General features: G+C 44.0%; 1 protein-coding gene across 1 annotated transcript in view; it reads right to left on the minus strand.

The window, feature by feature from the left end:
- The window catches only part of ALDH1A3 (aldehyde dehydrogenase 1 family member A3), a 41,347-nt gene that overhangs the window by 20,141 nt on the left and 3,963 nt on the right, over window positions 1–17,243 (minus strand). The window contains exons 2-6 of the mRNA XM_026855933.1: window positions 13,615–13,719; window positions 7,521–7,661; window positions 5,151–5,280; window positions 3,430–3,491; window positions 585–713 (exon numbers count right to left, since the gene is read on the minus strand). Coding sequence (XP_026711734.1) covers window positions 585–713; window positions 3,430–3,491; window positions 5,151–5,280; window positions 7,521–7,595 — 396 coding nt within the window. The 5' untranslated portion in view covers window positions 7,596–7,661; window positions 13,615–13,719. The remainder of the gene's footprint in view (window positions 1–584; window positions 714–3,429; window positions 3,492–5,150; window positions 5,281–7,520; window positions 7,662–13,614; window positions 13,720–17,243) is intronic.

Consider the following 17,243-nt stretch of genomic DNA (forward strand, 5'->3'; position numbering starts at 1 on the left):
CACCACCTCTATATGATCTGAGGGCATCTGAGATCCTACCTGACAAGCACTAAATCAATATTTGGAAATCCCATCTTATGATCTTTTCTTTATGTCAGTACTGAGTTGGTTTTAAAGGCCAGACACAGCTGTATTGTTCTACGAACCGCAGAAATTATGAAGAATTGTTTCCTGTGGCACTCTGTCTTGGTTGAATTATCCCACTTAAAAATGGTACAAACACAACACTGCTGTCTAATCACACTCTTTTTTGTCCCATTGTCTAATAAAACTGAGCTGTAGTCTTTCCCTCATTTGGGAGAGGAGAAGACAAGGCAGAGGAATAAAAGCACCATTTTTTCACTCTGCAGCTTCCTGAGAAAGGAGAAAAACCTACAGGCTTTGTGATCTTTGCAACCTCCCAGCCAGCCACCACCAGTCAAGAAGGTCCTTGTAAGAAAAGACTGAAGACAGAGGTTGTTCTCGCTTTCCTCTGAGGCTTTAACGTCTTTAAAACCCAAAACCTGATACAGCCAATTCAAAATACAGCCTTGTTTGTGACCTTAAAAGAACAGTACCTAGATGGGAAGTTCAGATTTCCTTACCTCCTTGATCAGCGAGCCAATGTACAGCGATGTGAGAGGAGTTTGTTCAGCTGGCTTAATAACCAAAGTGTTTCCACAGCACAGCGCTGGTGCCATCTTCCAAACCAGCATTAGCAATGGGAAGTTCCACTGCAAGAACACAAGGTTGGTCAGATCAGCACAGCACAGTCACCTACTCACTTCCACACAGCATTTTCCCCACCTTCACAGAGCTCAGGGAGAAAAAAAGCAACTGGGAGGACAGCCAAAAAGAGAAGCGTCTGCTTATAATACTGTGTTTGCTTGGACTACGGAGTATAACTTCCTTGATTTCCCCCTGAGATCCCAGATATTGTTGGCAGTCCTCAAGCTAATCCTGTAAATTGGACAAACCTCTGCATGATGTGATCTCATTCTTTACAGGAGTTTGATCACACTTTGTATAGGATTTTGGCTGTTCACAGAAACTGTGTTGGAGGGAGCGTCCTGATGCTTTGCTTTGGTACAGCACCTTTCTACAGTGGGAATTACAGGATGTAACTGCTCATTGAAAAAAACCTCATTTTTCTGTGTTAGATATTGGCTGAGTAGTCAGAGTTTTACAATATCATGAAATTCCACATTAATAACTAGGAAACTACAGTGGATTGTTCAGTCATAGAAATCCAGGGGAGGTCTTATATTCCCTTCATATTGTAAATTGCTCCTTTCCAATTAGTTTTCTAATTTGGAATTAGAAACCAGTCCACATCACTTTCCTCTGTGCTAATCTCTTTCATGGTCATGTGTATTTGTAGATCTTGGAGCCTAAGCAAGAAGTGGAAAATCTAGCTCACACTGAATTTCAGAAAGGTCATTTGGCAGCAGAAAGGATTTCTTCATTAAAAATAATTAATGCTGTTTTAGGGATGATGGAAGCAGGCCAACAGCAAGGGGACTTCTTGTCAAGGCTCAAGCCAAGGGCCTTCAGCTATCAAAGAAGCCAAGTATGTTAGGAATCCACAAATTCACACTTACAAATAAATTAGCAGTGTAGCTTTTAAAAGATGAATTCTGTTTTAAACCAGCAGCCTTGAGACAAAGCAGAATTTAGTCTAGCATGCTATTCTTCAACTTGCCTCTCCCTCTTTCCCAGACCTGTTTCATTCCAGTGCTCTTCTCCAATAGCCACATCCCATGGTTTGCCCATTTGTCTTTTTCTCCTAAACCTTCTTGAAGGCCTGACTTTGCAGCTTGAGCTGTCCACACCTACACTACTTTTCTGTGCTTTCAGGACATGACATAACTCCATTAGGAGCCTTCTGCTGCAGAATGGCTGATGAAAGTAACAGTAAAAGACTCCAGGGCTGCCTCAAGCCACCACCTTGGGATAAAGCTCAGTCATATGCTGCACTTTCTAAGAACCTACCTTGCTAAGATCATTGTTTTAAATATAGTTAAGCCACAGGAAAAAGGGAAGATTGTTGATTGGCCTAAGAAGACATATGCAGAATAGTGACAGAATCTCTTTAAATCAAACAGGAATATGCAAGCCCACAGGCTGTTGGCATTAGAGATCAAACTGGAAAAAAAAAAATTGAAGGGGATTTATTCTAAGTAAACTGAAGACAGATATGGTTTTATTGACCTCAGTCATCCCTTCTACACACACAGTGTTGAACCTGAATCAAATCTAATTCTGCACTTTCTATTGTATTTATTGCTCATGTAGGGTCAACTTGAAATATTGGAAGTCCCACTGTGTCCCCTCCTAGTGACCCTCCAAAGCATCCTACAAGTAGGCTTTTAAAGGGATAGTTTCCAAAAACACTGCTGAGTGCCAAAGGCAGCTGAAGCGTGACCAGGAGATACTTTTTAATTGGTGATGAATGTGAGGAACCTGATGTTTTGATCTTAAGTCACAAATTTGCGTTGCTCACAAGCAGTCATGTTGCTTGTTCAACCAGAAAAGTCATGCAGAAGTCAAAGCCAAACATCTGATAACTACTATTGACCATCTCCACTTTGCCTCACCCTGATATTGCTAAATAGACTGTACCATCTTATCATCAGGGATATAAGCTCACTTCTGCTGAAGGAAAAAGCAAAATTTCCCCAGACATCCTTGGGAACTGGTCCAAGCCTGGTATTCCCAGGGTCCAGCCAGTCCAATATCCCACATGCATTTCTTTCAGTCTTTTCTATAACATTATACCGAAGGTCAAAATCTTCAATGGACTCTTACTGATCCAAGTATCCAAACAAAGAATCTTGGCACACCAGCATTTGCCTTGTGGCCTGTAGGATACCATGTTCAAAGCATTTTACAACATGACAGGAACAAACTATGTTTCCTGTATAGCTGTAAAGTCTGCCTCGTTGTCTGTTTAAACTGGAGATATTCCAAGAGCTAGCCACACTGTCCCCTCAGCAGAGAATGAGACCTCAAGGAAAAGAAAACTCAAGTTAAATTTAATCATGGAAAGCTCAGAGAACAGTCAGGGGTTATTAATAATGGACAGGATTTAAAACTTGAAACTATGCATCAGCACTAGGCAGCAAAAAGCTAGCACATGTAATGACAAGATGGTTGTTCGAGCAGTGCAAGAGTCAGAGAGCACTGACTGGTCTCTGGTGGCTGGTGTCAGCCTTACAGAGGAACAGAGCATCTGATTAGGAGACCCACCCTTCCATTGCAAAGGACTTTGTGTTGCCAAGAGCAATTGACATGGGGGTAGAACAAGAAACTTCATGAGGCAACTGCGATGGGAGTTCCCTGCAGAGCAGCTGTACTTAACTAGAAAGCAAATGGCTGCAGTATAAGATGAGGTGTGCACATGTACTTCCAGTTCTAAGGGAGATACAGGGCACCATCACTGCTACTTACTGGAGTTATAGCTCCACAGACACCCATTGGTTCATGCCTGGTAAAACAGACAAAATTTTCATCTGCAAGACAAAAAAATAAAGGAAGACAAACCAGTCAAAATCCTTGCTTCTATAGACAGAATGTAAGATGACTTCACACTGACAGGTTTGGGACAGAACTAAAACGATATTAGACAAAGAACCCTGTATCTGTTCATCTTAACTCATGCCTCTGACACCCCAGGTGGATAAAGATCTATTTAAGAACAGGTCTTGTGTAAGCTCAAAAGCCAAACACTGCTCACAGTCACAGCAAAGCCTTTTAAAACCAAGGGTTCAAGCCCTTCTACAAACTCCCTGTGTTGAGGTTAAGGGGAGGATAACTCCCTACCACACTGAAGAGCAAGCACAAATTTCATTCAGATTGTGTCTGAAAGAAGCAAAGCACTTGTCTCCCAAAGGGGCAGGGTTTTTAAACCCATTTCATACAGGAATCATATTCAGTGTAAAAGGAATTGCACTTCTCATAAGAAATCACAGAAAGGTGAAAGTCTGGGACTAAAGTAATACCATTCATCTTAAAATACTGCTGCTACTCTTTCAAAGAGAAAGCAGGATATTTTCCTTACTAATTTATTCTTGCTGAAAGCCTAATTTCATTGGGAAGATTTGACAGAAAACATGGGCATTTCTAATCACAGTTTTTGGAAGTGATCTCAATCAGTACAAACAAGCAGTGTCCAAGCAAGCAAAGCTTCCTGTTACTCTGAATAGAGGCAACAAATCTCAGTTTATATGACTGACATTGCTCCCTTTGCTGCCTGCACAGACTGAACTAGTTCAGCCCTTCAGAACTTTAATTTTGGTCTGCAGTGCCCATCCTTCATACAAACTCAGTGATCACCCACATGCAGGGACAAAACAGGCTGATTTTAAAAAGACACGATTGCTCATCATGCCACGTGGACATCCATTGTCTTAACTTGTTCTCCCCAAACCCATATTTGAACTTATATAGCTGAGCCCAGGAATTCCCTCTGTCCCTGCCACAGCAGTGCAGTGTGACTGCTCTGGCTCTGCAACCTAGGAAACATTTTGAAAAACCCCTTTCAGGTGGCAGAAAACTTGACAGGGTCCCTCCAAGAGCTCAGTGCTTTGGCTCTTGAGTCAACATCTTAGACCTTCTCTTTAACAAAAGTTAAGGAAAAGCACTACATGGTCTCTCTAAACATCTGTGAGCCAGCACTGTCAGGGATGTGGGAACATCAGTGAGATGGGAGACACTGGTGAATTCCATATCAACCCTCTGCCACATCCCTGTGGCACTTAGGACAGCACAAGCTCTTGCTGCCTTCATACAATTCTCCCTAGAAACTTATCTTTACACTGTCTGGCATCTTAATTAATTTCAGTGATACCTAATTCATAAACTCCCCAATATTGTGTGGAGTTTTTTTTCTTTAAGAATTAGTCTGAACTTAAACCCAAAAGAATTTCTCTGTTAAAAAACCAACATGAGAGCCCATCTGTTATTTTCCAGAGATCTACCCAGGCATTCATATTGTTCTACCATTAGTTTATATCGTGAAACACATCTACTTAAAAGGCATCCTGAGATAGAAAGGAAACACAGGCTCTATTTCTGCAGGTTTTCAGAAGCCGGCCTTTCCATGCATCTCCCTCCTACCCCCTCAAGCCTGATCCCATCCCAGCTCTGAAACTGGGTCTGAAGGAACTTACCCACTGGGATAGTTCTACCCTGAATTTTATCAGCCCATCCAGCGTAATATCGGAGTGTTTTTATGCAACCTTCCAGGTCAATGAAATAAGCCTGCAGAAAAGGTTTTCCTGTGTCCATTGTTTCCAGAGTCTGAAAAAACAAATTGCACACTGTCAGACAAGTCAATGTTTTTTTTCTTTATAAAAGCTTTTAGGGAAATTTTTTAGGGAAACTGCCTTGTGTTGCAGACACAGGGCAACAAGGAACCAGGTTAATACAAATAAGGTAGAAGAGAGACTAGACCAAATAACCCTGTTGTATACAGAAGTTGCTTTATTCAGTGACTGCAATGAAAGTGCATCTTCCAAAAGCCCCCAGAAGGTGGCTGTGGGTGGAATACATGGCTGTGGTCTGGGGCACTGGTCAGAAACGATGTGAGCGTCATGATTTCACCATAACTGACCCTCCGACACAGATGTTCTGGTTTCCAGATGGTGTCACTGAAATCAGTCAGACCCACTTTCCTTTTATTCAGAAATCTATTTTTTCTACTTTACAGCCCTAAGACCAACTTCTGAAAGCCTCTTTTGTCCACAGGATGATAGAAAACATATTTTTTTACAGAGTTCTTGTAGAGTAACCTTGGGGCTCAGATATGGGCTGACACTAAGGCAAGGGAGAAGTTGCTTTGCTAAAGCTGCACTGATGCTGACCAGCTCTAAATGAAGTCCAGTCTCAGCCTGTGTCCTCAGTGTTCTGGACATTAGCTCAGTGAATGCTTTGTTCTGTACTCAGGGCATTAAATGGGATATTGGTGCAAATAGCCAGCACATCCATAAAGGAAGTACTATCCCTTGGTAGATTGAAACATCTTTGTTTACATATGAAGTCATACCCCATCATCTTCCACAGACATTAGGGTCCAAACAGCACTTGAACAGACATTCCCCTTGGAGTGACTAGAATTGTTATCCGTTCTGAATGTCTGCTAAAACAACTGATTTTTATAAGTCATTACTTAGCATGCAGCCAAGGCAGCTACGGCTGGTTTTCTGCAGTGAAAATAACAATGCCAAACAAGCCCTCCCAGATCAGAAGGACAGCAGAAAGCCTGAAATGAGTGTCCTGATTTATGGAAAAAGGAGGGTCCTCTGAAGTCACATAAAAAAAGTGAGCAGAAAATGAACACACACACACACACACACACATTCCCACCCCCCTTTTATTTGCTGGCCAGAACTGCCTTCAGACCTGGATTTTTTTGTTTTATCTTGTTGAAACTGGAGGCTGTCATGTGGTTCAGAGACACTTGTGTTAGAGAAAGAGACCTGGTTGAGAACAGTCCTGCAAGTAGACTCCTAAGCACATGCCATGTATGTTAAGTCCTACTGATCTCAGTGGGACATCAGCTCAGGAACTTAAAACATATCTAACAGCACTGAATGTCATAAATGCCACTCCCCTGAAGATAAGCAGAGCCAAAGTGCAGCACTGAAATAGTGATTGCTCAGGTCCAAGATCTTTGATATGGACTGAGAGCAGCGATAAGCTGAGAGATGCTAGGATCTGTGGGCACAATTGGGAAAGATGTCCAAGGCCTAGAGAGTCTAAAGGCTTCTATCAACTGCAGCATATTTTAGCTTGGGTCCTATTCCCCTTGTTCTGCACCAGGACTCCTTCAGAACAGGATAGGGAGTCATTAGCAATAGTTGTTCAGTGCAGAATTCCAAGTTAACACAGCTTCATGGCTATAAAGAGATCTTCCTGAGCCAGTACATTCAGTAGGGAAAGAAACAGTTCCCACTTACACACATTTTAAATTCTGGATGACATCCAGCAAAAGAAAGATTCTCTTTCCAGCCCCCCATTTCAGGGAAAACTATTTGCAAAGAAGTCAAACTGGACTTACATTTTTGCAACAGTTACTGAGTCAGTTGTAGTGGTTTGGGGGGTTTTTTGGTTTCTGGGGTTTGGTTTTTGGTTTTTTTTTTCTGTTGTTGTTTTGGGTTTGTCTGTTGGCTGTTTTGGGTTTTGGTTGTGGGTTTTTTTTAATAAGAACCTGGAGACTATACCATAAGAGCTATGAACACTGATGCCTGTTAAACTAAGAAAGAATGTTTATTGCTTTGAAGCATTAATATCTTCAATAACTATCTAGTTTTGAGAAAGTCATCTATATAGAAGATCTAACAAACAGCCTTCTTCCAAGACCCCTAAAATCATCCTGCAGAATGAGGAAGATAAGCCATGACTCCTGCATGGACTCTTCTGCCCTTCATAAAAGGAGAGAAAAGAAAAACATTAGGTAGCTATGGATGCAGCAGAATCAGAGGGTTGAAGCCGAGTTACCAGCCAACTGTTGCTGGTTTATCACTGCTCATAGTACTTACTGCCAGGATGACTCTGTCTCGCTCCAGAAGATCAGCCAACTTGTGCAGGAGTCGCCCTCTGCTTAGGGCGTCCATCTGTCTCCACGGAGAATCCCTCTGGAATGCTGCCTTTGCTGCTTCCACTGCATTATCCACATCAGGCTAGAGCAGCACATACACAAGCAAACCTTAGGTTACAAGAAACGAGCTGGACAATGGCACAGAAACCCCCAGCAGTCTGCTTCCTAGATGACGCTGTGGTAGCTAAAACCAAGTTGTCTGACAAAACCACTTCCATTTTGCTCCTGGATTTGGACCCAAGCCTGCAATAAGTTTTGGGTTTGGCCTGGGCTCAGAAATAACCTTGGGGTCAGAGTATCAAAAGGGTCTTTCAAGGGTAATTTTACACAACTGGTTTGTTTATACAAGAATCCAGAATCATGTTGCTGTTGATAGAGGATATAAGTGTGAAGATGGAGAAACAAGATCCCAATTCTGTTCCCATTACAGCTTCTCTAAGCATGACAGGCCATTGGCCTGTATGAATCATCCTCCTCTGAACAAGTGTGGGAAGGAAAGTCCCACATGACAGAGACCAGTCTTATCCAGGGGAACAATCACAGCTCAGATCCCACTATTCAGTCCCCCTGGAACCCATGCCACTAACAGTTAACATACTAAAAAAGCTCCCTTAGATCCTAGATGACACTTGCAGAATAGTTCTACCAGATGGGAAGGGTTTTGTTGTTCAGTGCTACGACAAGGGCATTTCACATACACAGACTTAGCACAACTCTACCTTTATCTCCCAACTTCTTCACCACACTCTGGACCAAATCTAACCCTGTTTACCCAAGTTCCTACTCAGACAGGCAGCAAATTCCCTCTCTCCCACACCACCACTCCCAGAGAAACTCCATGCATTTGCTCTGGCCACAGTATGACCTGGACTCCTCCCTTCATCCCACATACATTGATTGAAAAAAGTGAAGCTAAGGGCAACCTCCCGATCCAATGAAGTCAATGGGAACACTGCCATCAACATCCACAAGGCCAAGACTGTACCCCAAGCATACATAAAACATACTTCACCCTGGCTTTGGACAGAATCCTGCTCTACGTAATGTCTGGCACAGCCTGTGCCTCACTTCAGCTGATGGAGAACTTGCACCTCACTGCAATATGTGGCTCAAGGGGGTGGGAAAGGAGGGAGGGTTTCAGGCCTTGATCACTCCTCATAGCACTTGCTCTCATTTATGTCTTATCTCAAGTCCTGTCTGGATACCATTACAAACTAAGTCTCTGCACTGATACAACAAGGTCTGGTCATTCTCCCCTCATAGGAGAATGTGTGGTGCTCAACCAAGAAAAAATGTTATGGGAAGACATGTTGTCTTCTTACAGCAAAAGTTCATGAAGAAAACAGCAAGTCATCACCCACTGAAATGGCATCTTACACTAAATTTGGCTCCTGTTCTTTACAAGATTACACAGCTTTAAAACAGTCTGACCTATACTGCCAGGAAAAGAACCCCACCCTTTTGGAAGGGCAGCGATGGGAAACCCTTGGAGGAAACTTGTGCTGTTACAAGGGGTTAAGAATTGCTCTGATCAAGCAAGGGTGCTGGAGAGGCAGAGGTAGCAAGCAGCTGCTGTGCGCAGGCAGGCATGGCCTGCCTGGGGCCCATCACCCACAGGCAGAAGGGGCCTTCAGAATGGTTGCTTCACTTGAGTTGAACTGGATTCAAACTGGCACATCACAAAAGCCAGAAGGCACCAAAATCTGCTATACACTTATGTACTCCCCATCCTGCCTGCTGGAATGAAGACTCAAGCTGAAAGAAGGCAATATTTTATATGACAAAGCAGACAAAGAAACACAAGAAGTGTGTCGTGTTTAAACAAGTCTTCCCTTAGCAGCAATTAATTAGCTTCTGTGGCCAGAACTCTGACGTGCAGAGCATTGGGTCTGCAGTGACACAGGCCACAACACAGCTGCCCTTGGTACTGAGGGACTTCCCACCAGCCTGGCACTCACAGGAACAGGGATGAGATGGCTGTGTGGGCAGAGGACTTCCCTTCATGCCCAGATCTTCTCCATCCTCTAAACAGGGGAGCACTGGAGCCCTGGTGCAGCTCCTGAAAATAGTAGTTGTCTTCATTCTTGTCTCTTTTCTCGGACATGTTGGGTACACATAGTGACTTGGAGACTGCAGTCACTACCACACAAGCAAACAGGCTTTGCCAAAACACCCTCAGGGGTAGCACCACCAAGTGAGATCTTCTGAGCCTGCACAGCCTCAACAGGCCTGAGAGACCAGCAAAAACAAGGAAATTCTTCAGGAAGGCTGAAATGCCATTCTTAATCCATCCTGTTATGACTAGGCATTAGGGGAGTCTGAATGGCATGTTCATTGCAGGCATGTTGCAATAGGTAGGCACAATGCATGACAAAGACTCATAACTGTCAAGGTGCCAGGGACACTGTGGTGTACAAAACCACAAAGAGGAGGAGGTCTGTGCATCCTGGTGCTGAGTTCTGATCTATACAAAATTTACTGAGTATTACATAAAAAGCTCCTCTAAGAGAATATTAAGATTGCAAAGTCAAGCATTGCAGAGTTGGGAAATGCCTGAAAACCTTCATACCCACCTTGGATGTTTGCACTATGATACAACCACCAGTTACACAACTGCATACCGTTTCCCCCTGAACAAACTCACACAGTTCTTTGTTCTAAGCTACCTCCTCCACTTTTCTCTTCTACCTCAAGTCCTGCTCATCATGGCTCTATTTCTATCCTGCCCATTTTTCCTCTCTCCTGCCTCAGCAGCAGGCTACAGAGCACACTGGACACCATCACCCCACTGGCTCTATGAGTAGGGAAAATACCTGCAGAAAAGCCTTGCTCTGCTTCAGGCTCAGCATGCACAACACTGCCTGTCCAGCCAGTAGGGAGACATGCCAGGGATAAAGCACACCCACTGGAGACCATCTTTCTTCAATCCAATTACTAAATTCTTTGAGAAACCTCTACTGTGTGCATCTTTGGAAAGGCACTTTTCTGACATAAGGTATGAGCATACCACAGTTTCTCAATTAGAAGAGGTTCCCTGACCTGTTCCCCTGCAAACAGTCTACACGTTGCATTGCTCTAACTTCAGAACTCAAATTCAAACCAGCTACAAACAGTATCTTAACAGCACAAAGTGTCCAAAACCACTGAGGACATTGCAAGTCTGCTATAGGGAACAACATTCCTGCAGCCTCTTATCTCAGCCTGCCACTGCAGTTTGCAGGGGACAGGATGACCATGAACCAAACCCTCTTACAACCCTCCAAAGATTCACATGGGAGAGTGAACTGCTTAGAAATTATTACAACAGACACTCCACAGCATCGAGTCCACTCAGCAGTCACAGCTGTGGACCTGCTGCCCACTCTGTGGCAGTCAGCTGAGCTGGGCTGGGCACTCCTCTGAGGAAAGAGCACCTTTTCCCCCCTCCCTCACTGGATGTTAGCAGGCTGCTAGAAGAAAAAAGCCTGCCTCCAAGGGTTATCAACAGCACCAAAGAAATTGTGTGGTTTTGCCTTCACATTGTAACACAAAGACAGGGTGGAAGTTCTGGGGTTGCACTATTTGCTGGGGGCAGAAGTTTAATGAAAGTTATTCATTCTCTGTTATCAACCTGGCAAACACTTGGACACTAAGCTGTTATCTGGGAAGCAAAAAGCCACCAAGAATACAGTGGGAAGCATTTGCCATTTTATTTTCAGTGCTTCTTTTTCCACATAAGACTTCCCTTTATCCCCCAACTATCCTACCAAGGGCAATTCTGTCTTAAATTCTCTAAGAACAAACAACAAAACCTTTGCTCCTAGCCTCATAAAGCATTGGTCAAGTTTCAGCACCAGACGAAATTGTCATCGCTGAGATACTGGCTGCCAAATTCCCAGCCCTCACGTGCAGGCTAAGCAAAACACACTCTGCACAGCCAGAGAGGGGCAGGTTTCTGTTCAGGGCAAAGGAAGTGGAGTCCTGCTCCCCCCCTGCTGGGAAGGCAGAGCCAACCCTGGCACAGCACAGCTGAAGCCAGAGCCCATCCCAGGAAGTGTGACCCCTGAGATGGTACTGACCAGCACAACCAGGTGTGGTGGCACGTGGGGACGAGCCATTGGAAAGCACCAAACACAACTCACCGCTTTCTGTAACAACACCAACAGACTGGAGGGGGATGTTCAAGCAGGGCAAAGGAGGTCTCAGGGGACTCCATCTGCCAGAGGACAGTGAGACACAGTCAAGTGTCACCAGTAGCCAAACAGCTAGTTTGGGATGCTTCTCACCCATGACTGCTTTCTAACTAATCCAGATCTAGGTTTAGCCCTACTCAGTCCCTTTTACAAAAACCTACTTAGAGAAAAATAATACTTTTTTAATTAAAAAGTGTTATGTAAAGGGATGGAAGAGGAGGCTTTCAGCACTCGAGGTGCAGCTAGCTTAAATTCTTGCCTGCAAATATCCTATGCACCAAGGAGTCAGCCACCTATGCTGAGTATGCACAGGCAGAGTGCTCCACTGACTGGCCTCAAGGAAAGGTTTACAGTGACTCTCCTGCAAACTAGAAGCTGGAAGTTATCCTTGAATTAAGACAGGGACAAATCTCAAGGAGGCAAGCTGCAAAACTGGCCTTTTAGTTCTGCATAACTATTTTCTTTAACAAGCCATTGAGAAGCAGGCTTGAAATACTCATGTAATGCTCTGTAACTGCTTGAGGAGATACTTAGCTCAGGGAACAATAACAGTGTCATGGATTCTGCCTCACAAAATATAGTTACATTAGAGTTAGCTTCAACTCCATGTTTACATGCCACTGCAATTAAACACAGTTGTGTCCTACCCAGTTAGTATAAAGAAATTATATATAATGTTTGGTTCTGCCTCAGTCTGTAATTGCCCAGTGGCTGCACAAATTCCCCCATGGCAGTAAGTCTCAGAGACTGCTTTAGTGCCCTCCGAGAAGAATGGCAGCCTTACACACAGGCTGTAGACTTGTATTGCCAAGCAAGTCTGCTCCCATCTCCAGAAGGGTCAGGCTCTATACTCCACCCAGTATAACACTAGAAAACACATTGCTCCTGCTCAGTTAGTAACACTCCTACTAGGAAAGGATCTCCAAGACTGGAGACCAGGCACCAGGCCTCACAAGTGTTGGACAATCTTAAATATCAAGAAAAAGATACCACAGTACAGGCAGAAATGCCCACACTGCTCATCACTTACTGCCCACAGCAATGAGCAGCCAAAGCCATGGTAGAGCAGAGAAGCTGTGAATCACCTTCCCAAGACATACTGCAGAAAGGCAACTCTTGGGCCACATCCTTCGCCTAGATCAAGCCAGCTGGCCCATATGTGATGAGCTGGTTTGGACAAAAAGTGTCACATCTGATTGTTCTTCACCTCAAGACCATTACTGAACTGAAGCAGTTACATCCCAACAGCACACCAGGGCCAAGGGACTACTCAAGTTCTTGAGAGATACTGGTTGGTTTTAACTGAGAGTTGCCACATTTGTGCAGGAAGCCAAGAACCCATGATATCAGTTAGAAAAGCAGCACATTTCTAGCAGGAAGTGGACAATGTTTGCATAACTGATCTTAAATTCCCCCAAGCACCCAGGTTATTCCTTGACTGCATTTAAAAAAGCTGAGTTTCAGTTTAGTGTCTCCAACCAGCTGCCACACAGCTTGTATATAAACCACTCCCGAAAACAAGGCCCAGGTTCTATCAGGGATATGGCCTACACCATCATTGCTATTTCCTCCAAGTGGCTGCTTCCTTCCAGTCTATAACACAAGAACGATGCTGAATCTTATTCCTCTGACAGTGTTTGGCAGACAGTTTCTACCAGGGAAAGTGACTCTGCTGAGTTGGAGAGGATTAATCCCACCCACCCTGTGTGATTCTTGAGCAGCACCTCTAGTAACCCAGACCTCCACTCACAGTCTGGCCAGATGTACACTGTCGTTAAAAGCCAGTCTTTCCTCTGTGTGTTTTCCTACAAAAGGAGGTGCTTCGGAAACTGTCTTTAGGGCTGCCTTTCCGACAACACTTACCTTGTCTCCTTCCTCAATGTCACAAATTTTCTCCAGCGTTGAAGGGTTGTAGGTGGGGAACTTCTTTCCACTTGTAGACTCATGCCATTCATTGTTAATAAATATCTGAAGAGAGAGCAAGGGGAGTGGGATGGGAAGAAAAAAAAAAATGTAGACAATGCAAAAAACCACAAGTACTCCTCAAAGGTCCCAAGGCTCTTCAATTTCCATTGATGGCAGTCAAGCATGTTCATTCTCTCTCCCAGGGAGACTGTTTGCGATACAGACAGCATTTATCCAAACTAGAACCTGAGCCAGAGAACAGATGAAAAAGCCTTCATGTCCCCAGTTTGTTTTGAACAAGAGGAAGACAGAGGATGGGGCCCACACAGTATAACACCATAATTTGGCAATGAGAAACAGACAGTTTTTGAAATACATCTCCATGGGAACAGCAAGCAGACACCAAGAGAAACTCATATGGTTCAGGCAAAAGGAGCCCCTTGTTACATGCTACAAATGAAAGGTCAACGTACAATATTACTTGGTTGTTCCTATGCTGCCCTGGGCTACTTCCACCACTTGCCCCCCCCCAGCACTGTCCAGAGGAGGGCAAGTACTGGCTCAGTTCTACCCCACCAAGCCCTGTCACAAGCTAGATCAAGCCTCCTACGTCACTTGGAGTCGTCTGTGACAAGATTTAAGTGTTTCAAAATATTGCATTTCCAGAGCAAGAACAAACAGTCCCAGTGTTGCGTAACTCAAAATGCATTAAATACTGGAGTGTTGTTACGCACTGTAAACAGAACATGAATACCTATATACAATTAATTGATTCAACATGCATCTTATCCACACTGTGATCTAACTTGGCAGTGCTGTATTTTATAAATATACTTTAAGATTAGATGAAGTAATCTTTATTAGTAGCCCTGTTAGCGGCTGTAAGCTAGTACTTTGAGTTGGAAGTCATCCACATTCGCAATCTTGTTTATGAGTCTCTACACACCACCAGGAGATTAATGTTGCATCCCTTACACTCGGAATTCCCACCGCTTTGGGTCATAGTTTTCTTTCCTTCAGCAGCTTTTTTCCTGAAAGGATTTTCTCCTGACTATTTCTGCAAAAAGCACCTGAGATGTAACTGGCAGAGAAGCTGCACTTTTAGACCCACCTGTTTCAGACAGGTAGAGAAGAAAATTTTGGCAAAAAAAGCTGTCAAGCAAAGTCACAAGAAAAGACACAATGTTAGAAATATTAACTAACTTGATACTAATGCTCCCAAACGATCTCTATTATCCAAGTGCTGCATTTTAACAATTACACATTTTAACTTCGGTTCTCCTTTGTTTCACTAACCAAGAAAGTCATATTATAAATATGGGACATATGACAGGAACTATAAAATTACAGCATCAGGTACATGCTCACAAACTAAGCATCGAGGAAGGATGTTTTTTTCCTCCTTATTCAACATTGCTTTCCCATGCCAACCCTTTCACATAGAATTAATGTTCCTATAATAAGTAGTATAACATCAGAGTGACAGGATCAGGCTGTTTTAAATGTAACATATATGCTGGCATCATTCTGGGAATCACACCATATAGCCTGAGTCTTTAGTGCCAGGACTTGGAATCGGAAAAAATAGCGTATCAACTCTTCATGCTTCACACACAGGATTTGGGACATGGGACAGATCACTTCCATCACACATCCATGACAAGCATTAAACTGCTTTATAAGTAAGATCTTTGTTGAAAATCCACCCTCTCCCCCAGCCCCGTAACTGGTAGAACTGAAAACAAAAATCTCCGCTAAGCAAAGTGTGCTGTCAGCTGTAAACATCTGGTGAAACTCAGAGCTTGTAGAAAACCCCTTGCAGTTTTATGAAAACTGACTGTGGCTCATTATTTTCTCAGATGCACCGGGAGCATCAGATCAAATGTCAAATTCACACTTTTAATTAACATGGGTTTCCACTTTTAAGAGACTACCTTGATACATTTAGTGCACAGAGTCTCTGGCAAAACTCTGGAGAATAAAAACCGTGTGTTTTAAAACATACATGGCTGCAGGATCAGATCCCTAAGGAGTATTTAAAAGTGTTCACAACAATAAAAATAACAAAAAACAGAACATTTGGATGTTTAAGAAGAACTCTAATGGCCGTGTCCATTTTGGATGCAGGAAAGAGCTGTTTGTGCAGCATTACGCCATTCTGCAATCAGCAGCTGCAGATCCAATTTGCTGCTAAATGACAAGTTTATCTTACAAAGAAAAAGTAGATAAATTTTGGATGTTAAAAATTAATCTAGTCCAGTGATTACCACCAACTGTTAATCTGTTTCAGTATTTCAGATGCATAATTCAAATCAACACCTCACTGGATAAGCTATCGCTGTTTACTCCTTCTCACCACAAGAGAATGAACTTTAAGTTCTGCTTTTTTTTAGTACAGAAACTTAGCAGTTATTAATACACTCATTCAGCCTCTTCAGCTCTTTTAGTCCAGCCACATAGTTGAAATTATGGCAGTCAAAGCTGCCTAGCAGCGTAACAAGCCAGGGCATTTTCCCTACTGCGCAAGACAGCGGGTCAGGCCGCCGTGGAACAAAAAGCGACTCGGCTGTGGCAGAGCTACGGTTGCGTTGTTGAGCGGGGATTTCTGCAGCGGTGCTCAGCTCCACACCAACGTCAGCCTCGCCCCTGAGGAAGAGTTATCAAGCTCAGGAGCCTTCAGTTAATCCAAAAGGTCTGGAACAACTGTATATAAAGGTCATTTAAAGGGAAGCTCAACAGAGTGGAAAGGTGTGGGTTTGTGCGGGCTTGCTGCCTGACTCCTCATCCCGAGGGGAGGCCATAGAAGAGCTCTGTTGGGACAGAGAGCCACCAAGAAGGCATGCGTGAGCACTGCTCCTCTTTGGGAGCCCCAGTCCCATCACAGAGCCCTTTCAGAAGGCCCAGTCCTGCAGGGCACTGGCCCTCCTCCACACTCCCTTCATTCACCAGGACCCAAACTCACCCCCTGGCACTGAACCCCCTTCCCAGCAGGGCCCCATCCCACACAGGGGAGCTTCACACCATGTCAAGGACAGCTGAACACAACCCAGGCAAACACCTTCCTCACAGATAAACCCCTTCTCCCCTCTGCTTGGGCTCACCCCATCCAAATCTGATTTCACCGAGTGCTAATGTGATGCTAAACACATTTACCATGTGGGTTTGTGAGAACTGCACAGGGCATTTGGGAAGATGGCCATCAGAGTGACTGGGAGGGGACAGGCCGACGTGGCACCACAGCCCTGCCACCGATCAGCACCAGGGCCTTGACTCACAGCCAGGGAGAGTGCCCATGGGCACCTGAGGCAGCACCACAAGCTTGGTGCTTTTTTTTTTTACCTAAGAAAAAATGTTGGTTTCTTGGACTTTAGAGGTTGGGGCAACAGCAGGTCCCCTAGAAATACCAGTCATCTGCTTGCACTAGTCACTCAACCGCACGTACAACCCCATAAACCTACTGCCTAGGGCAGCAGGAGGAATTAAAAAAAAAAAGAGAAATGACAGTGAGGAAGAAAACTTTATATGCAAAAAAAAAAAAAATACTTCACCACCAGCCTGACTCCACCAAGCACCAGGGACGTTACAGC

Source organism: Athene cunicularia (genome assembly GCF_003259725.1).
Source record: "Athene cunicularia isolate RWA chromosome 10 unlocalized genomic scaffold, athCun1 chr10_part1, whole genome shotgun sequence".
Classification (NCBI taxonomy): Eukaryota; Metazoa; Chordata; class Aves; order Strigiformes; family Strigidae; genus Athene; species Athene cunicularia.